The sequence below is a fragment of the Pan paniscus genome, chromosome 11, assembly GCF_029289425.2.
Source record: "Pan paniscus chromosome 11, NHGRI_mPanPan1-v2.0_pri, whole genome shotgun sequence".
Taxonomy (NCBI): Eukaryota; Metazoa; Chordata; class Mammalia; order Primates; family Hominidae; genus Pan; species Pan paniscus.
This window is the reverse complement of record NC_073260.2, coordinates 26,768,712-26,791,702: the sequence shown is the minus strand read 5'-3', so window position 1 is coordinate 26,791,702 and position 22,991 is coordinate 26,768,712. Positions and strand designations below refer to the sequence as shown.

The 22,991-nt window shown below is 39.9% G+C and overlaps 1 protein-coding gene across 4 annotated transcripts in view; it reads left to right on the top strand.

The window, feature by feature from the left end:
• The window catches only part of KIAA1958 (KIAA1958 ortholog), a 209,893-nt gene that overhangs the window by 153,444 nt on the left and 33,458 nt on the right, over window positions 1-22,991 (top strand). For 2 of the 4 annotated variants that reach the window (XM_034928855.4, XM_055117243.2), the window contains 2 exons: window positions 1,977-2,149; window positions 15,625-21,662. In XM_034928855.4, coding sequence (XP_034784746.1) covers window positions 1,977-2,149; window positions 15,625-16,431 — 980 coding nt within the window. In that variant the 3' untranslated portion in view covers window positions 16,432-21,662. Of the gene's footprint in view, window positions 1-1,976; window positions 2,150-5,685; window positions 12,439-15,624; window positions 21,663-22,991 lie in introns of those variants that run through there. The other 2 variants (XM_034928856.3, XM_063594261.1) reach the window with 2 other exon arrangements.

Here is a 22,991-nt window from a genome sequence, read left to right as displayed (position 1 = left end):
TCCTAAGGGGCATGCAAACCAATTGAAGAGACCTTCTGGACACAATGAGAACACACTCCTAAAAAATAGTAAAGCAAATGTGAGGCATAGACTGAAGAAGAGAATAAGGGAGTTGAGTGAGTGTGAGGAAAGGTTATGTAAAAGTGGATTTCGAATTGAAAAAAAAGACGGTATTTTGATTGGCGCAAAGACTATGTGAAGGCCGGGTGCGGTGGCTCACGCCTGTAATCCCAGCACTTTGGGAGGCGGAGGTGGGCAGATCACCTGGGGTCAGGAGTTCTAGACCAGCCTGGCCAACATGATGAAAACTCATTTCTACTAAAAATACAAAAATTAGCCGGGCGGAGTGGTGGGCACCAGGAGTCGCAGCTACTTGGGAGGCTGAGGCAGGAGAATCGCATGAACCTGGGAGGTGGAGGTTGCAGTGAGCCAAGATTGCACCACTGCACTCCAGTCTGGGCAACAGAGCGAGACTCCATCTCAAAAAACAAACAAACAAACAAACAAAAAACAAAAAACAACCATATGAAGATTGCTCAGGCAGTGCATGGGGAAGGTGTAGTGTGGGTGTCCTGGTGCAGACAGATCCTGGGGACGGTAGGAGACTGGTAGTTTGGTATAGAGGAGATGCTCAGAGGGAGCAGTGAAAGGTGAGGTGAGGGAGGTAAAGTGAACCCAATTTGCACTTCACCTTGGTCATTGCATTAATTTTTCATTTTGCTGTTTCCCACAGCCCTAGCCAGTTAGCACCTTGTTTGAATACATTCATCAATAGCCCAGAGAGGGTGAGAACTATTAGATGAAGTGTTTTTACTTTGAGATGCTCTACCTTGACTTACAATTTGAACAGATTAAGCCTGGTTTTAGCAGATCACAGGGTCTTAAGAAAAGCCAGCTAAGGGTTGTGAGCTAGTTATTCCTTTGGCAACCAACACTTAAAATTGGACATGTTGAGACCTGTCTTTATCTGAAGTAATTATGGCAAGTTAAACCATGTTCCCTTTCCTCTGAGGAGATGTGAGCCCCTCTGAAATATTCCTTCCTCCTTCCTACAATTTTTCTCTCACTTGACCTTCCCTTCTGATTCAAAGCTGGTTGATGGGTTGTGGAATCAGGATTTAAACACCTCTCTCTATCAGTTTTGTGAACAAAACTTAAAAAAAAAAAATGCTAACACAGAGCCGGCTGCAGTGACTCATGCCTGTAATCCCAGCCCTTTGGGAGGCAGAGGGGGGTGGATCACCTGAGATCAGGAGCTTGAGACCAGCCTGGCCAATATGGTGAAACCCCATCTACTAAAAATATAAAAAATTAGCCAGACGTGATGGCAGGTGCCTATAATCCCAGCTACTCGGGAGGCTGAGGCAGGAGAATCGCTTGAACCCAGGAGGCGGAGGTTGCAGTGAGCCAATATCCCACCATTGCACTCCAGCCTGGGCAATAAGCGCAAAACTTCGTCTCAAAAAAAAAAAAAAAAATGCTAACACCGTTTAATTCAAGGCTGCCCATGATGGCACACAAGACATTTGAAAATGTAAATTACAAATAAATGATAGGTCTTCATGTGCTAAGGGTATATAATTTTTTATTTGCTTTCTCTTTCTTCCTTTGGATTGTTGTTGTTGATAGAAATGCTATTTTTTCAGTGAAAATTTTAGATAGAACAGTCTTTGATTTTCAGCATTTATTTTTATACTTCTATTATTGGAATGCCTGCATTAGTACATAAGCTAGTATATATGGCAAAATTGTTGGGATTAAATGCAAGCTTACTGCATTGATTCCATGCTATAAGTATTGTTCCCTACTTATTCTAATATATACAGATAGATATAGATATACATATACTTTAATAGACATTTCATGTTTTAAAGTGTTGTCTTTTAGAGTTTTCTGTTATTTATCATCCCAAGATGTAATTCTCTAAAGAAGGGAATGGCAAATTATTTTAATGCTTTTATTGTTTTTATTTCTAGCTTATTCCACTAAGCTCAACAAATTTCCTGTATTTAATATTAATGATGACTTGAATGATCTGTGTACCAGTGCAGTAAGCCCAAATACTACCAAAGCCACGCGGTACGCCTTGAATGTGTGGCGATATTGGTGCATGACCAACGGGCTCAAAGACCACACAGACATCACCAAGGTAAGGGACTCTTGAGTTTACTTCTTTCAGCCAACTTCACTGAGCTTCCAAATGCCAGGCACTGTGCTAAGCATTGTAGGGAACACAGAACGGTGGCTTTCTGCCTGGGGAAACTTTGGAAGAACATGAAATAGAAAAAATCCACACACAAAGCAGAATTTAACAAGCGTTTTATGAATTTATAGATAGGAAATGCCTGAAAAGTTCAGATGGCTAAATTAATTTCAATTTGGTAAAACTGGAGAGAGAATTGATATTTAAGTGTTTTTTTTTTTTTTTTTTGAGGAAAGATAGGATTTTAGTAGAATTAGATGAGGACGGGAGCTTTCTAGGCTGAGTGATGTGAGGAAGAATAAAATTTGGGGAGACAGACTCACTTGACTACAGCAGAGGCCTCATATCTTGGTATCAAAGACAATAAAACCAGATTCTGATAACCCTTAAGTGCCAGGCTAAAATCTTGTGAACACTGGAAAATCACTGAAATATCTTGTTTTGTTTTTGCTAAGGAGAGACTTTATTTGAAAGGATTATTGCAGGGGCAGAGAAAAGGACTATTGTAGTAGGGAAAACACTGTGACCATAAAATCTGCAAGCATCCTAAGGATTAGACAAAAGGGAAACCACTGAAGTTGTTTGAGAGAGAAGAAACATAATGAAAGTGGTATTTTAGGGAAATAATTGGAAGTGATGAGCAAAAAGTTAATTAATGTCCTTGGTCCTCCATTTCCCCATTTGTAAAATGAGCTCTTAAATTTCTTCCAACTTGAAAGCCAGGGGTACTGGCACACACCTGTAACAGTCCCAGTTACTTAGGAGGCTAAGGCAGGAGGATTGCATGAGCCCAAGAGTTCAGGGCTACAGTGTGCTACAACCATGACTGTAAATAGCTACTGTACTCCAGCCTGGGCAACATAGCAAGACGCTGCCTCTAAAAAACAAACAGGAAAACTGAAAAACTCATCCAACTTGAAATGCTTGAGGTTTGTAAATCGAAGGAAAAAATCTTGGACATGTGGAGATAGAACATAAAGGTACTGTATTTTGATTTGACTGCATTGAGTCTAAATCAGATTTGCAGATGGAAATGGCCAACGAAGAGTTAGGAATGTGGGACTTAAAACATGGTGGAACTGTTAAAGCTGGAAGTATACATTGAAAAGTCTTGCAAATAGAGGTCATAGTTGAAGCCCAAGGGCAAGTGAGATCTCCAGGTTTGAGTGATGTGCTTAGGGAATCAACAACAGATGAAATAGGACAGGAAACCCAGGTTTCTACTTCTGGCACCATGGTACACTACATAGTGTGAGGGGCCTTTCTACTGTACTTGAAGACAGGGAAACATCCATGGGACCAAAAAAAAAAAAGTGCAACAGAAGCAGTGACCAGTAAGCACATATGAAAGGCAGGGTCCTGTCTGAGAGCATATGTTGATAACATTATTTTAAAAAGGGAAGATGAGCTGATGAATCCTTGATGAAAAAGAGGACCTGAAAGGGTCCTAAAGTGGTTCTAGGTAGGTAGCATACCCTGGCTCCTGGCAAAGTCATATGATAATACTCTTTTAAGGGAAATATCCAAAATGTAGGTGCTCAGGTTTTTTTGCAGATTCAGAGCAACTACATATGTGCTCGTTAAAAAAAAACAAAAAACAAACAAACAAACAAAAAAAACAGCGCTGAAGGAAATAAACCACAATGCATGAGGATGAATAAAAACAACAAACAACAGATTTAGACACGAAGGCCTTTAGATAGCAGATTATAGACTATATATGAAAACATATAGAAATACGCAACAATATACTAATCACAGTAATCTAGCAGATTTAAAAACAAATTGAAATTTCCATTTCTTGCCAGAATTACCCTCCTAGAAAACCAGACACAACATGTGAAACAACTCTTTTTAGACAGAATGGGCTGCACAGAATGTGAGCCCTAAGGCACAGGAAACAAGTGAGAGGAGCGCTGTCATCTCAGGATTTCTGCCTGGAGGCAATTTCTGAACTGCAATGAAGGGAGGGGAATCTGCTCAGAGTTTGGCAATCTCACTAATTTGAGGGGAGGCAGAGATCACAGTTTAGAAAGGCTGAGGATACAAGTTCACTAGAAAGAAATTTCATCGTTTATTGAGAAAAAACCGACAAAATTCAGAATCCAGTATTGTAAATTTCACAATTTCTAGTATCCAATCAAATATTACTAGACATGGGAGCATGTGACTCATACATGGGAGAAAAATCAGTTAAGTCTTTCACTTCAGCCAGTTTGGAGAGCCAGATTTACCCTTATTCTTGAACAACCATAAAACAGATGAAAGACATAAAACAATGTTTTTCAAGGCATTATATAATAGGCTAAGGACAGTGACCTCCGAGAGACAGCAAACAAGGTAATACCTGTGACTGCTCCAGCTTACTGCCTTGAGAGAATTAATAGTAGGTTTGTGGTACAGGGAGGGAGAATCCAATCAGAGCCCAGAGGACTTGCTGAGTTAAGGAAATGGAGCTGAGAGTCCAGAGAGACCAACATGGCTAAAGTTGTCATGACAGAGCACTCAAAACTAGAGAGCTGCACAGCAACATAACCTAAGAGCTCTGAAGATAATCTCCCTCAAATACTCAGCTGAATACTGATCAACATATGTGTGTGAGGAAGCTATCTGAGGCTGACAAAGAACTGCCTGAAGAGATTAGAGGGAACAGTACTTGGCACTCACACAGAATTGGAAACTGTACCTGTTCCCACCAGCCAAACTGGAAAAACCTCAGTATTCATGGGGTACTCAGAAAGGACTTGCATCAGGTATGGGGAATAATTAGCCCTAGACAGAGCACTGCTCTAATCCCATCCAAGAAATCTTGAAAATGCTTTGATCCAAAATGAGGATCTCACAAGGATCCAAAAGGATCAAAGCATTTTCAAGTAACTTAATCATGTCCCAGAACAAAGTTTCAGAATATGTATAGTAATGTAAAAATATCTAGAACACAAGAGATAAAATTCACAATGTCTAGCATCTAAACAAAAATTATCAGACATGCAACAAAGCAAGAAAATACATCCCTTAAAGGATGACTCCATCAAAACCAGGCCAGAACTAACTAGATTATCTAACTAGAAGACAAGGACATTAAAACAGTTATTGTAACTATATTTGATAAGTTCAAAAATTTAAGTAGAGACATGGAAAATATGAAAAGGACCAAAAATGAACTTACAGATATAAAACTACAATGTGTGATGAAAAATAAATGCTTACACATATTTTACTTAGAGAAGAAAATATGTGAACTTGAATGTATAGCAATAGTAACTATGTAAAATGAAACACCGAAAGAAAAGAGAATTTTTTTTTTATTTTGAGACAGAACCTTGCCCTGTCACCCAGGCTGAAGTGCAGTCCAGTCATAGTTCACTGCAGCCTCAATCTCCTGGGCTCAAGTGGTCCTTCCACCTCAGCCTCCTGAGTAGCTGGGACCACAGGCATAAGCCACCACACCGGGCTAATTTTTTTTTTTTTTTTTTGTACAGACGATGTCTCTCTGTGTTGCCCAGACTAATCTCAAACTCCTGGGCTCAAGCTATTCTCCTGCCTTGGCCTCCCAAAGTGCTGGGATTACAGACATGAGCCACCATACCCCACCTGAGAATTTTAAAAAATAATCAGAACATTACTGACATGTGGGAAAATTTCAAGGAGCCTAATGTACATGTAATTGGCATCCCTGAAAAAGAGAAAAGGAGGAGGAAGAAGTAACCAAATTACTTAAAACCAATGATAAAAAGAAAAAAGCAGCCAGATAAAAAAGACATATTATATACAGAGGAACAAAGATAGGGTTGACAACAGATTTCTCATTAGAAACAATGAAAATGAAAAGGCAAGGGGCAATTTCTTTAAATTATTGACAGAAAAATACTTTCACTATCCTCTGTGAAAACAGCTTTCAAAAATGAAGATCAAATAAAGACTTTTCAGGCATTCAAAAATGAAGGAATTTATCATCAGCAGATTCACACTTAGAAAAATGTTAAAGGAAGTCCTTCAGCCAGAAGGAAAATGATACCACATGGAAATATGGATCTAAACAAAGGAATGAAGATTACTGGAAATAATAGCTACATGGGTAAATATGTAAGTTTTTAAAATTTTAAATTTTCTTTCAAAGATCACTGACTTTTTAAATGAAAACTATAACAAGATAAAATGGAATAGTAAAAATATTAAATTTATACAGAAAAAAAGAAAAAAACCTCTCATTAGAAACTGTGCAAACCAGGAGACAATAGAATAACATCTTTAAAAAGCTGAAGGAAAAACTGTCAACATAGAATTTTATATTCAGAGGAAATAAAAATAAAGGTGAAATAAAGACCTTTCAGATGAACCAAAGCTGAGAGAATTCATCACTAAAAGACCTACACAACAATATATATTAAAAGAAGCTCTTCAGGCAGAAGCAAAATTATACCATACAGAAACAAGGATCTCACAAAGGAATGCAAAGTACTTGAAATGGCATATAAAATTTGTTTTTCTCATAACAATATATTGCAAGGTTTATATTTTATATATGGAGGAAAAAATGCATACAGCAATAGCAAAAAGGATAAGTGGATGAATGAAAGGGTAGTGTTGTAAAGTTCCAACAATATTTGCGGAGTGGTATAGTATTTGAAGGTAGACTGTGATAAGTTAAAGATAGATATTGCAAATCTTAGAGCACGACTAAATATAAAACAAAGAGATAGAGTGGATAATCCTAATGTGGAAATAAGTGGAACTGTAAAAAAAAAAAATTAAATGGAAAAGAAGAGGAAAAAAGGAACAAAGAACCAATGGAACAAATGAAAAACAAATGGCAAGATATGGTAGCTGTAAACCCAGCTATCTTGATAATTATATCTACCAATGAAAAGAGAGATACTTTCGGACTGGATTTTTTAAAAAAGCAAGGACCACTATGTGCTATTCACATCTGACTTTAAATATAAAGACTGAGAAATGTTAAAAGTAAAGTGATGGGAGAAAGATATACTATGCAAGCATTAATCATAAGAAACCTGAAGTAGCTGTTAATATCACACAAGGTAGAATTCCACAGAAGGAATTTTAACAGGAAGAAGGAAATTTCATAATGATAAAAACATCAATTCATAAAGAAGACATGAAGATCATGTGTATACACTTAAAGACAGAGCATAAAAGCACATGAAGCAAAAGATGATAAAACTTAAAGGAAAAATTGCAAATCCACAATTGGAGATTTCAGTACTTCTCCCTTGGTAATTTATAGAACAAGTAGACTGAAAATCAGTAGGGATAAGGACTTAACGCTGTCAAACTGACTTAACCTAATTGACATGTATGTAGCACTCCAACCAAGTGCAGAATACAAATTCTTTCCAAATGCCATGGAATATTCACCAAACTAGACCAGTATGGTGGGTCATAAAACAAATCTCAATTAATTTAATTAAAAGGGTTAAAATCATATAGAATATGTTCTCTGTCCACAATAGAATTAAATTATATATATTTAATTCTATATATATATTTTTTATAATTCTATATATATATATATATATATATTTTTTTTTTTTTTTTTTTTTTTTTTTTTTTCGGACACAGAGTCTCACTCTATCCCCCAGGCTGGAGTGCAGTGGCACAATCTCAGCTCACTGCAACCTGTGCTTCCCAGGTTCAAATGATTCTCATGCCTCAGCCTCCCAAGTAGCTGGGATTACAGGTGCCTGCCACCATACCTGGCTAATTTTTTGTATTTTTAGTAAAGACAGGGTTTCGCCATGTTGGCCAGGTTGGTCTCGAACTCCCGACCTCAGGTGATCCTCCTGCCTCGGCTTCCCAAAGTGCTGGGATTACAGGTGTGAGCCACTGTGCCTGGCCAAATTAAATTATAAATTAATTACAGATAGCTAACTAGAATATACCCAATACTTGGAAGTTAGCATATTACTAATAACCAAAGGACCAAGAAGAAATCACAAAGGAAGTTATAAAATGTCTTGAACTGAATGAAAATTAAATCACCACTTAACCAGAATTTGTGAGTTGTAGCTAAAATAATGTCTAGAGAAAAAATTTTTAGCTTTAAATGCTTATCAAAGAAGGTCTAAAATCAATGAATGTGAAACAAAAAGAAATAAAAAATATGCTCAAGTGATTCTCCCACCTCAGCCTCCTGAGTAGCTGAGACTACAGGCGTGCAACACCATGCCTGGCTAATTTCTAAATTTTTTTAGAGACAAGGTCTCACTATGTTACCCAGGCTGATTTCAAACTCCTGGACTCAAGTGATCCACCTGCCTTGGCCTCGCAAAGTGCTGGGATTACAGGAGTGAGCCACTGTGCCCAGCCCAGTTTTTATTTTATTCTTTCCCACTTGGTGTCATCAGCCCCATGACCAGTCTTTGACTTCTCTTTGGTCATTTTTACATCAAGGAAGCCAATTTTATCATCCATAGTGAGTCTTGACATGGTGAATCAATTCAGAATGGTTACTAAAGGAAAATGGTTTCTTGCGATGTCTTTATAATTGATTGAAACCTTAGTAACCTGGGGGAATAATCACTAACTAAAACTGAGTCAGAGAAAACTAAGGAGGCAAACAACACGGGCCAGAATGAACTGTTTCTTGTGTGCAAACAATATAAGTGTTGTGACTTGACATTTCTCGAGGAATTGCTTTGGCTGTGATTTTACTTTGAAACTTGTAATGTTCTGTGGAAATTAAGAAAAACGTTCTGTATCTTAAGTCAGCTTGGTTCGCCTGGCACTAGGTTAATTCATTGGTTTAACCCATTTTTTTTTTGTTTTTGTTTTTGTCTTTTGAGACGGTCTTACTCTGTCACCCAGGCAGGAGTGCAGTGGTGTGATCTTGGCTTACTGCAACCTCTACCTCCGGGGTTCAAGTGATCCACCCTCCTCAGCCTTCTGAGAGTAGCTGGGACTACAGATGTACACCACCATGCCTGGCTAATTTTTGTAATTTTTGGAGAGATGAGGTTTCACCATGTTGCCCAGGCTGGTCTCAAACTCAACTCAAGCAATCCCCCCACCTTAGTCTCCCAAAGTCCTGGGATTACAGGCATGAGCCACTGTGCCCCACCTAACCCATGGTTACATAGTGCCAATCATGTATTTCGGGACTTCTGGTATGTGTTAAAGACCCAGTCATAAATGAAATGTAGTTCTTGTCTTCAGGGAGCTTTCAGTCCACTTCAAGAGGTAGACATAAACTAGGTAAGAGAATGTACAACATGGAAAGGACCATAATAAAAATTTAAATTAAGTGCCATGGGATCCCATATGAGAGAATAACTTTGCTTAGGTGATGTAGAAAGTAAAATTTGAGCTAATTCTGGAAGAATGAATAGAGATTTTCCAAATAGAGAAGGTTAGTAGAAAAAAGCATTCTTGGCAGAGGAAGTAGCATGAAAAGGTCTTATGGTTTCTAGTTATGGCAAGAAGTTCGATGAAGCTGGAAAATAGAGTACAAAGGGAACCGAAAGGTCAGGTTACAGAAATAGGGTGTGTACTGGTCATCTACGGCTCCATAACAAACCACTCAAAAATATAGGGACCTAAAGCAACAGCCATTTTATTTGTTCATGATTTGATGAGTGAGTTAGCATTTTGTACTGAGCTCAGCTGAGTACCTCCCCTATTAGTCTCACTTGGGGTACTCATATGGGTGCAGTCATTTGGATGTTAGATGGGAAACAACTTGTCCCCATATTCCCACAGTCTAACTGGGCCTCCTCACATGGCAACACCATGCACTAAGCCAGTGAGAACCTACAAGACAGAAGCAGGCCACGTGCGGTCACACCTGTAATTCCAACACTTTGGGAGGCCAAGGCGGGCGGATCACTTGAGGTCAGGAGTTAAGACCAGCCTGGCCAACATGGTGAAACCCCGTCTCTACTAAAAATATAACAATTAGCTGGGCATGGTGGTATGCATCTGTAATCCCAGCTACTCAGGAGGTTGAGGCAAGAGAATCGCTTGAACCCGGGAGGTGGATGCTGCAGTGAGCCATGATCATGCCACTGCACTCCAGCCTGGGCGACAGAGTGAGACTCTGTCTTAAAAAAGACAAAAGCAGCAAAAGCAGAACCCCTTGAAGCCTGGGAATTCACACATTCCTTGAAGGCTTGGAATTCACGCATTGTCACTTCTGGTTAAAATAAGTCACGTGGCTGGCCCAGATTCAAGGGGTGGGAAAATGGATTCTACTTGATCGGAGAAGCAGCAAAGTCTCATTGCCAAAGGGTGTGTGTACAGGGAGGGGAATCGTAGCTGTCTTCTTATACTGTCAGAAGCAGATTGTGAAGACTTGCACACAAAGTAAACAGTTTGGAATTTATCTCAAGGGCACAGGAAACTATCAAAGTTTGGCTTTTTGGTTTTTGTTGAAAGCACTAACATAAAAAATAAGATTTTCTACTCAGCACCCCTTATTCAGGAACCGTTCCTCTCTTGTAATCCACATGGTTATTGCAGAAACCATCACATTAGGAGATTGGATAGAATGGACTACCTTTTGGCAAGTTGTTTGAATTAGGGCAATCAGAATCCTTCTTTTTGGTGTTTTTCTCCTGAAAATGAGAGTTGGTCTCTTGCTAAGCCTGAAGCTTTAAGATGTAAATTTGGGGGAGTGCTAGGTGGCTGTGCTTGCAGCTATGTGAAAAAAGCACTCCGCACAAAGAAGCAGAGGCGAAAGATGAGAATCCTGATGGCCTTGGAGTCCGCTCCTTCTGATATCCCTCTCTGCCTCAGCTTCAAGTTTGGTTTGTCTCTTGGAACCAAAGGAGTCTCGACTACTATAAAGAGAGCTTACCACCTGCAAGTAGGGAGTTGCAAGTGACAACATAAAAATCCAAAAAAAAAAAAAAATCCAAAGCCAGCTTTGTTTTAGTGCAATGGTTACTGGCAAGTTATTTTAACTGGTTATCGCTGGTATATAAGAAAGCTGTTTTTCTTATAGTTTGCATACAACTAACCTACGCTGATAGCTTTTCAGCTGAATCTCTTGGGGTTTCCTAGACCAACAACCAGATTATCAGAAAGCAATTATATTTTGTCTTTTTCCTTTCCCATATACATGCATATGGATGTGTGTGTATATATAAATTCTTTTTCTTGTCTTATCTGGTTGGTGAGAACCTCCAGAACAGTATTATATAATAACAGTGATATTCAGTAAGCTCTTCCTGTTCCTGACTTTATAAGAAAGATTCGAATGTTTTCATTGTGGGTACAGTTTTTCTAGCTCTTGCCTGTAAATTACACTTCATCGTAGTAAGAGGATCTTTTTCTTCCTATCTAAGTTTGAATTTGAATTTTTAAAAATTTGTAATGGATGTCACATTTTTTCAAATACTTTTCAAGTATGTATAAGTTCATATTTTTGCTTTAATGTGTGAATGTCAATTATATTAAAATATTTATGAAGATGGAGTCATTTTGTGTTCACTTCAGGAGTCAAACACTTCCCATGATGCCCACAGGATAGGTTCGATGCCTCTCTGTGTCTTCCCATAATGCATTGACTGTATTGTCATTAATCCATTCATCCAACAAAAACTCATGGCACTCCTCTATAAAACAAAAAAAGAGATTGAATCATTTTTACATTCTACAATAATCCCCCCTTGTTTTGATGCAGCATCGCTGTACTGCAATCCTAAATTTAACTTGATAATACAGGCATAACCAAACACAGGTGCCGCTGCTCACCACTTGCAAAGCCAGTAACAAAGGTGAGATGCAGTGAAAGGAAAGTGACTTTCTTCCAGAGCTAGCAGTGGGTAAATAGCCAAGGCTAGTGCCTTAAAGAAACCATTTTCAACTTTGGCTGGAGAGAGGAGCTTAAAAAGGGAACTTGGAATGGGAGGCATGCGGGAGTGTTGCTGGGCACAGGGTCTCTGTGTCTTGTTTCAGTGGCTATCTTGAGTCGTGGTCCACCTGGAGCATGGTGGCCTCATCTCAGTAATAGCTGGGTTGTTGACAAACGGCCTTGAGGTAATCTCTGGAATTTGGAAACTGGATCTCCAGGCCTGGTTTCTCTCCACATTAGCCCTGGAACTTCTAAGAAAGCACATAGTTAGATAAGTGTGCCTGGTGTAAGTTGAATAAGTACATAATTAAATAAATGTGCATGGTGTAAGGGAGTGTCTGGTGGGAAAGGAGGGAAACAAAGGGTTTTAAGGTACATTTCAAGGCTACATTCTGAGGCTAAGAGGAAAAGAAAAACAAAACTTTACAATGCATTTTAGCTGGGTCCAGTGGCTCAAGCCTATAATCCCAGCACTTTGGGAGGCCTAGGCGGGCGGATCGCTTGAGGTCAAGAGTTTGAGACCAACCTGGCCAACATGGTGAAACCCCGTTTCTACTAAAAAATACAAAAATTAGCCAGGTGTGGTGGCACACACCTGTAGTCTCAGCTACTCGGGAGGCTGAGGCAGGAGAATCACTTGAACCCAGGAGTTGAGGCTGCAGTGAGCTGAGATCATGCCTCTGCACTCCAGCCTGAGCAACAGAGTGAGACTCTGTCTCAAAAAAAAAAAAAAAGCATTTCAAGGCTGGGATAGCTGGTTACACAGGCAGTCGTTGTTTTGAGAGGTACCATATGAACTGGAATCTGTGTGTCTCAGAGCCATGCCCTCGCTGTGGGTGGTACTAATGTGCATACATTCTATTTAACCTAATAACATGCAAAATGAAAATTGCTTGTATTTTACTTCGGGGAGTTTATATTTATATACTTTGGGTTTTAAGGTAATATTGGTCAGATTTGGGCTAGAAAAAAATGAAGAGCCTTTCTGTCTTTTTCTATGCTCTGAAACTATTTAAATGAAAAAGAAAAGCTGAATTGATTCCATAAAGGCATCCCTTTAGGAACAATATACATCTTTGACAATCATTTCACACTCTTTGGGGCTATTGAGATCCTTTACCTTTTATTGAACCCATTTTAGTAATTATATTTTGCTAGACAATTGTTCAGGTTATCTAGATTTTCATATTAATATGTATAAAGTATGTGATGTTCTTTCATATTCTTTACTCTCTTCATTTTCTATATAGTCTTTCTTATTCCTAATATGATTTAGGTGTATACACACTTCCTTTCCTCCTTTCTCACTCTCTTTATAAAGTCAGACCTGCTAGAATTTTGTCAACTTTATAGGTCTTTTCAAAGATTACATTTTTATCTATCCCAATTTATTTCTTTTCTAGTCCATTAATTTTTTATTTTTATTGATTCGCTCTCCCTTTTTTTTTTTTGAGATAGAGTCTTGCTCTGTTGCCCAGGCTGGAGTGCAGTGGCATGATCTCAGCTCACTCCAATCTCTGCCTCAAGCGATTCTCCTGCCTCAGCCTCCCAAGTAGCTGGGACTGGACTACAGGTGCACACCACTATGCCCGGCTAATTTTTGTATTTTTTTTAGTAGAGAAGGGGTTTCGCCATGTTGGCCAGGCTGGTCTTAAACTGACCTCAAGTGATCCTCCTGCCTCAGCCTCCCAAAGTGCTGAGATTACAGGCATGAGCCACCATGCCCAACCCCACTCTACGATTTTGAGTTTAGTTTACTTTTTCTAGCTTTTTGAGTTGAATAATCAGTTTGCTTATTCTCAATAAAGTTTTCTAACAATGTCATTCAAAACTATGATGTATATTTATTATGTATATTTAGCAATATCTCATACATTTTGATATATAATGTTTTCAGTTCGGTTAATTTTTAATCTATAGTTCAGCTTTTATTTTTGCCTTAATTAAGGGCTATTAGAAGAATGAATGTTACCTGTCCAGTGTCTACTTGATAAAAAAAAAATTTTATTGGGACTTTCTAATTGTCCTAGAATATGTATTCAGCTTGAATAGACCATGAGCAAGGGCTGGTTTGCCCTTCATAGTTCCATCTTGAAAATAAAGCTTTCTTAATAACCAAGCTCTTCCTTCTCTTCCACCTCTCTCTAAATAAGGAGCTCATTCTGTCAAGACAGTCATTAACTTTTTCTTTTTCTTCCTTTTTTTTTTTTTTTTTGAGACAGAGTTTCACTCTTGTCACCCAGGCTGGAGTGCAGTGGCGCAATCTCGGCTCACTGTGACCTCCACCTTCCCGATTTAAGCAATTCTCCTGCCTCAGTCTCCCAAGTAGCTGGGACTACAGGCACACACAACCATGCCCAGCTAATTTTATACTTTTAGTAGAGATGGGGGTTTCACCATGTTGGCCAGGCTGGTCTTGAACTCCTGACTTCAGGTGATCTGCCCACCTTGGCCTCTCTAAGTGTTGGGATTACAGGCGTGAGCCACCATGCCCAGCTTTTTCATATCTTTTAAACAAACAACTAATATTGAAAACCTGTGGCTCATTAAACCACAGCTATTTCAGGACCTATTCAGATAAATTCAACGGAAAAATCAAGGAGCATTAACTTGCTGTGCAAAATGGACATATCAGATGTCTTTCCCTACAGCACTATGTCTAGTAACCAAATGTTCTGTGCAGATATCAAGGAAATCAATGATGAAGTTATTCAGAGTTTGTTTAATTCAGGAATTTTTCAGAGAGTTTGGTTGAATTTTATTAAAGGAGAGGGAAGCAAATGATTTGCAAACAAAGAAAACCAAGGGCCTTCCAAGAGGAATAGTGAAAGTTACAAACAACCAATAATAATAAGTGTGTATATATAGATGTATTTGCAGACACACATGTATATATGTGTATGGGGGGGGTGTTCACTACTATTTACACACCCTTTCACGGTCCTCTGCTTTAAGCATTACAGCCTTGGAGAGGGTATTGATTATGAGTTCTGTTTTGCAGATTGAAATACTGAGGTTTAGACCAGGCGTGGTGGCTGACGCCTGTAATCCCAGCACTTTGGGAGGCCAAGGTGGGCAGATCACGAGGTCAGGAGATCGAGACCATCCTGGCTAACACTGTGAAACCCCATCTCTACAAAAAATACAAAAAATTAGATCGAGACCATCCTGGCTAACACTGTGAAACCCCATCTCTACAAAAAATACAAAAAATTAGCCGGGCGTGGTGGCGGGAGCCTATAGTCCCAGCTACTCGGAAGGCTGAGGCAGGAGAATGGCGTGAACCCGGGAGGCGGAGCTTGCAGTGAGCCGAGATCACGCCACTGCACTCCAGCCTGGGCGACAGAGCAAGACTCTGACTCAAAAAAAAAAAAAAAAAGACAGAAAGAAAAGAAAAAGAAAAAAGAAATACTGAGGTTTAAAGAGATTAGGTGGAGCCAAGTATGGAACCTAGATCTTCCAGTTTGAAATTCACTGTTCTTTCCGTTATGTCCTGCTAAGGGGTCACAGAATGTTCTCAACACAGCCCCTGGTGAGGATTAGAAGGAAGGAGGGGTCTGGCTGTGTGAGTGTCAAGTGTGTAACCTCCGTGTTTGTCTCATTTGAGATCCCTGCAGTGAAGTTGAACGAGCTGCTCGAGAACTTTTATGTCACCGTCAAGAAGAGCGACGGCTCGGACTTCCTGGCCACCTCGCTCCATGCTATTCGCCGAGGCCTGGACCGCATCCTGAAGAATGCAGGTGTCGGCTTTTCCATCACCAGCAGCACCTTCAGCTCCTCCACCAAGAAACTCAAGGAGAAGCTGTGGGTGCTGAGTAAGGCAGGCATGTCGGGCGCGCGTTCTCGCAACATCGTCTACTTCTCCCTTTCTGACGAGGAGGAGATGTGGCAGGCAGGGTGTCTGGGGGATGACAGCCCTATCACTCTCCTGTCCACTGTGGTCAAGTACAACAGCCAGTACCTGAACATGCGGACGCTGCAGGAGCATGCGGATCTGATGTACGGTGACATCGAGCTGCTCAAAGACCCCCAAAACCAGCCCTACTTTGCCCGGACGGACAGCGTCAAGCGGGAGAGTCGGAGCGGCTCCACCAGAGTGTGTCACGGGAAGATCTACCATGAGCATTCCCGGGGACACAAACAGTGCCCTTACTGCCTCCTCTACAAGTACATGTACATCCACCGGCCGCCCACCCAAATGGAGGCCAAGTCCCCCTTCTACCTGACTGCCAGGAAGGAGGCCACAGACATGGGCAGCGTGTGGTATGAGGAGCAGAGGATGGGGCTGCGCTCTCTTCGGGGAATTGTCCCAAACTTAGCCAAGAAGGTCAAGCTGGAAAACTGTGAGAACTTCACCTTTGTCTCGTTCACTCAGGTCTCCCGGAGGCTTGGCTCCCACAGCTGCTGCCAGTGAGCCCCCACTGGGGCCCGGCCACTGCCCTGTCACCTGCTCGGGCCGGCCAGGGTTGGAGCAGTTGGAGCTCCTTGGAGGCAGAGGCTGACCAGGTGTGACCTCCCGGTCTGGCGGCTCTCCCCTGGTGTGGCCTGCCCTCCCTTTGACTTGGGGTTTGCTTTTTAAAATGAAACTAGATGAGTCTAAATCATTCAGATGGTTTATCCAAATGTGCGTCAACTTTGTTAGCTTTTAGAATCTAACACAATGTGTAATTGTTACATACAAGAGTGAGGAAATTCATTTTCTCTAGTGCCTTTCTAGCACAGGTTTTCTCAAAACAAACAAACAAACAAAAAAGGAAACTGTTAAGTAGTCATTTAAAAAAAAATCCCAGTAGCGCAGTAGCTTTAGAACGTTAGGAAGACTGTACACTTTGTTGAATTAAACTCACAATTAGAAACTAGAGAGAGGCAGACACGTTCCCTATTTCCAGAAGACAGATTGCGCTTGATGCGCCTTTGTTTTTTGTTGGTGGATAAGGTGGTTCTGGAGGGCAGGCAGCCTTGTGTCGGGGAGTATCCTCAAGCGACACTCGGTCATCTGACAAGGACTCGGGCTGCTCCCACGGCTCCCAGCAGCGGGAGGAACCCCATCTTGGCTGTCAATGGAGAGAATTTTATGATAAAAGATTCACGCACCAGAAGGGTGTCTGTGAGAACAAGGCTTCTAGTGAACTAGACAGTTTGTACCGTGAGGGAATTTCTAGTAGTGAAGGAAAATGGCTTGGAAAAGCCAATCTGTGATCAAAATGTGAAAACCTCCTGAAGCAGAAGTGCCTATGTTTTATTTCTCAGCACCATGTGAGAGCTCCTTTGATTGGAACATTTTTTGAGGTTTCTGTCTGTTCTTCGTGTCATCCCATTATTCTGTCAGCATATACCACTGGATCTATAAAACAACTAAAGGTAATTTTTAGTCTTAGCCAAGAAAAGCTAACCAAACAAGCTGCAAAAAACACAGATCCCCAAACTTTCTTTATTAAAGAGCTTTGGAATATTTTTGTCAATGTATGACTTTTAGCCACAATTAGATGTCATCATTTTAGGATGGCACCAATACTTGGGACACGATGATTTAGGCACCCCACCAGGTAAGCAAACTCAGCATTAAGGATGTAGTTATAAAATTAGCGCATAATGGTAGGTAATGCAGTTTGAAACCATTTCACTCAGGTAAAATGCAACCTGACCCCATTATTTAAAAATCAGCAGAATTTTCTAATAACTACTCTGAGTGCAACAACAAGTGAAAAAGGAGCTCAAAGAGTGCTCATTAAGAGTAACAATAATTTCTAGGGACCTTGACTTTGTATTTGAGGAAAATCTCGTGTAACTTTATTCCATTATGCTCCTAATATGCTTTCTAATCCCAAATTAAAACTAATACAAATTCATTTTGTAGAAGTCTTAAAATCAGTCCTCTTTCTTTTTAAAAACATTAGTATTTATTTTAATTAATTGCTTTCTTAAAAAATCATACACTAGTCATTGAAATATGTAATACTTCCTTTACCAGAGAAGACTCAACCAATGCTGCCTTAAGATTTAATGTTATTCCCTTTTTAGTCACTGTGCATTTATAAGTTTGTTTACTAGTTGACCTTTCCTGAATAGAGATTAGTTTCGGCATTTCTCCATCTGTATATAAATAACAGATAATATTTAATCATCAGTGTATGACTTGATATCACATAACGTTCTGGTGTGGTTTCCTGTAGTGATCTTAGGGTTTTGATTTAAAAGAAGTACACAAAACATTAGGTACAATTTCCTTTAGTTTGCTAAACACCCAAAGGATATTTTGTTTTGTTGGTTCTGCACTTAAACTGAAATACAACCTATGTGAACTATTGGGCAAAGCCTGCAGCCTAATTAATTAAAACTTCCATTTTTATTTGAATAGATTCAAGTAGAAATTGCCATTAGGAATCACTGGGATCTTTTCAGATTTTGACCTTTTCAAAGGTAGCAATAACTACTCCAGAGGTTGTAATCTTTCTGTTGATAGTGGCTTTTCATCAGCTAAATAGTCATCTCTGCCTCAAATGTGTTGCCTATCACCTAGTTGATGTTCCATAAAATCCCTGGGTTCTGAAGTGAATTATTGTAATTAATAATCAGGAGGGCGAATCTTCAGTGGCATCTGATGGAATGAAAGAACTGTGTCTGAGCAGCCTAAAAGCTGTTTGTGACATGCCACCTTGGGGAACAAGAGTGAGGAAGAAAACACAGTCATGAAGTGCCAGCGTGTGCCACCCATTGTACTAGGTACTTTATTATGCATTTATGTATATGTGTGTGTGTCTGTGTATACACACACACACACATATATATAAATGTTTACACAGACACACACACACACACGCACAATATGTGGTTAAGCCTGATAAGCCTGCTAAAATGGCAAAGCGGCCTGGCGCGTGGCTCACGCCTATAATCCCAGCACTTTGGGAGGCCAAGGTGGGCAGATCACTTGAGGTCAGGAGTTCAAGATCAGGACCAACGTGGTGAAACCCCATCTCTACTAAAAATACAAAAATTAGCCGGGCGTGGTGGCAGGTGCCTGTAATCCCAGCTACTTGAGAGTCTGAAGCAGGAGAATTGCTTGAACCTGGGAGGCGGAGGTTGCAGTGAGCCGAGACCACGCCACTGCACTCCAGCCTGGGCAACAAAGCTAGACTCCATCTCAAAAAAAATAAAAAATAAAGAAAATGGCGAAGCACCTGTCCATGTGTTTGGCCAAAGCCGTCCTCCGAGGTCTTAAGGGGGCCAGAGTAGCAGTCCTCGTTGGTGTTCTAAGGCAGTTGTTCTGGCTTCCAGTCAGCTCTAAACCTTACCTTCTGGGGACTGCAGGATTTTCTGCTCTTGGCCTAATGCAAGAGAAAGGAGAATCCCCAGAGAAAGAAGTGGGGAGGTAAAGAGCGTTTTCTCCACTTACCTTTGGGTTTTTTATGCTCCCAAGTAGAAATAAACATCAAGAATTCACAAGTTGCCCCTGGGCTCTGTGTCAAGGCTGGTGGTACTGCAGGTGTTATGAGAGGACCCATAGAGTGTCCTTCGGGTGAGCTGTTGTCCACAGCACCTTTCATATCTGCTCTAAAGGGAGCCCTACTTTCTGTCTATCCCCCCCACCGCTGGCCCCCGGAATCTAAGCAGACTCCCTGTTGGAAGCTTACTCTGAGACAGAAGCTAGGATGTCACCTTAAAGGGTGTGATTCAATTGAATATAGTTTAGTGCGGTACCAGGCACATCATAAGCACGCAATAAATGTTAGCCAGCTTAGTTATAACTTTTGGTAATAATTAATATTATTTAACTAATTTGCATTATACCACTTATTTCTTCCATTATGGAGATTCTGTCTCCCTTAAACTGTTAAACTTGAAGAAGAAACCAAACATGATAATCTGGTCAAGTTAACACATTTTCGCCCATGAATTCTACCTCCAGCACAACCAAGCTCTGATACCTCAGATATAAGCAAAAACAAGTGAAGGAAGAACAGAAAAGCCTTATGGGGCTTTATGAGAAGGTTTTTCCATTGTTTAGTGTGTTTGCAAAAAGGAATTTTATGGAAGTACCTAACCAAAGCTGTGAAAGAAGGGTCTCCTTGGTCATGTGGCATTTTCCAGCTTTCCTTGGATTTGATGCTACATTAATTTGCCCTGGCTGATAAATGGTGTTTGAAGAAATGTGAAATTTCGTTACTTTGATTTTTATTTTAATTCAAGCTTATTAAAAGCATCAAACATTATATGCCACACTCAGCATTTTCATAGACATAGTCATTAGGAGAATCTGGACAAAGTAATACTCTTGTAGAAACGGAAGCATCTTGCTGTACTTGAAAGATAACTGGACTCAGAGCTACTTCACTCCTCACTTGGGCAAATGCCGATATCACTTTGCTTAGCTATAAAGTGCTATCAGTGGGATGGATCGTCTTCACGGTGAACCGTGTTACACTTCTGCAATTCCTCAAGTTCATATTAATTAGGAAGTGGCAGAGCTAGGACACAAAATTCCTAATTCCTGAAGATAGTGAATCTCCTAATTTAGTGCTTCTCACTATATTGGGATGCCTTCTTTAGGAATAAGACTTTTCTTTAATTTTCAAGTTCCACAACTTCTAAAATTATTTTGCTATCTCGAAGCAGCAGAATATTGATCATTTTTCTCAGTTTAGGCTAACACAGTCCACACCATTACCACTTAAATAAAGTAACAGAATGCTAAATATTATCCTTATCAAACATCCATCACCTTGTTGCTTTTATGAGATGTAGATTGCTAAAAACTTTTGAGCTAGTAGACGGTTACCTTTAAGCATCAATGAATACAAACAGTGAAGACCTCAAAGAAGAGTTACCTCATTTTCTCTGCATGATCTCCAATGTAGTCTCAGATAAGGCCCATACATAGTTAAAAGCTGGTAACAGCTCTGAACAGAAGTATGTATTAAAAGTTTCAAACTTGTATATATTTTTGAATGCTTTTGTTTTTGGAGTGAATTTTTAATACTCTGTGTTAAAAGAAAAACATTCCATCGTGTAGGCAGTGTTCCTCAGTAAAAATCTTTGTTGCATTTTCCCATATAAATGAATCACCCTTATTAAAACAGGAGGAGGAAGGGATTCGTGGTGACCTACCGCTGCCCTCCCGTTCTAAGAGAAGAGGAGGCCATGGGGGTATGATAACTAAATGAACATCTCTGGAAGTTCCTCCGTCTGATATGTGTATTCTGACATAACAGAATTTCCCAAGACTTATTTGAGGAAGGCTGTCCACGCTTCAGGCAAAGTTTACCCATTATTATTATGATTTTGAATATTTCTTGTTCATTACAGTCCAGAAAATCTGCAGAAGTTCTCCATGTTCAGTGGTTGACCAGAATCTGATTGTTGCGCTCAATTAAAGTGCTTTATTATTTAGCTAAAACAACTTATATGGAAGTTAATTATTTCAGGAAATACATAATAAGACCAAAAAAATCACTGGATAATATGTAGATATATTTTAGTTCCATTACTATTAATAGCAATTAGATAACTCTCCCTCCCCCCATTGAGGTGAGAATGGGCTCCTAGATACTTGGTGGTCAATAGAACTGATTTGATTAACTTTCATTTAACTGTGGTTATTGTTACATCTACTGATTTTTTCAAATAAAAATTTCTAGAAGGCTCAGATTTGACTAAGACTGTGTTACGTGCTTTCTCACAGCTGCCATACATTCTCATGTAATCTTTACAACCGCTCTACAAGGTATGTCTAATTATTTCCATTTTACTTATTGAGAATCTAGGCTCAGAGGAGTTAAAATTCTGAAAATCTCACCGATAAGTTGGAGAATTTAAGTTTGTAAGTTGGAGAATGCAGGTTTTCTGACTCCAAATCTAGTGCTCAGTCCATGAGACAAAACTGCCTCCTGGAGGCCATGGAAGTCCATTAACTTTAAGAAAGTTAAACACAGTTTCGGTTTGTTTGGCAAATATTTCATCTCTCAAGCCATACTGTGTCACCCCTCCATGTATTCTCTTACTAAATGATAGCTCACTTGGGAACTTAATCGTTCCTGGAAAGCCTGGCAGTTCCCCAGTATTTTCTGCCTACTGGGAACCTTCTGTCTTTATCCAATAAGTAATTTATATTACCTGTCATCTACCTTAAAGGGCAGATGGTCATGTGAATTTATTCTAATAAAAGTTAGTTTACAAGCTGCACCTGTTTTGACATTGGACTCACTGCTTAAAAAGTAAAGGAGTTCCTAACTTACGCAACAATTACCTGCTCAGGTTTTTTACTTTTGCCATTTAATTTTGGTCAGAGGATTTTTATAATCTGTAGGCTATAGCACTGTCATAGAAAAATATACCTTTTTTTTTTTTTGAGACTCAGGAGTCTCACTCTGTTGCCCAGGCTGGAGTGCAGTGGTGCAATCTCTGCCTCCTGGGTTCAAGCCATCCTCCTGCCTCAGTCTCCCAAGTAGCTGGGATTACAAGCATGTGCCATCATGCTCGGCTAATTTTTGTATTTTTAGTGGAGATGGGGTTTCATCATGTTGGCCAGGCTGGTCTCGAACTCCGACCTCAGTAATCCACCTGCCTCGGCCTCCCAAAGTGGAAAAATATACTTATTTACTCGTTTTCTGTTCTTTTTTCCTTTATCGGGGCATATTTATTTTCTCTTTTGAGACTTATAAAGCAATAGGTTATATGAAACTCTGAGATCATCTAGTCAAATTCCCCCATTTTATCAATAAGGAAATTTAAGGCTGGAGCATCCAAGATCAGCCAAACAATAAGTAATAGATTCAGGACTAGAGAGTTAGTCCAGAACTCTCTCCTCCATATCACAGCTGAGAAGATTTCGATTTTTTTAAATTAATAGAGCTGCATCTGGCAAAATGACATCCGGCTCACAGAAGACCCTAGTGAGCTTCTTGTACCTTCCCAGAAAAACCCAGAAGAAGGCCAAATCTCAATTCTAGAATCTAGAAGGAATTGATGTAATTTATG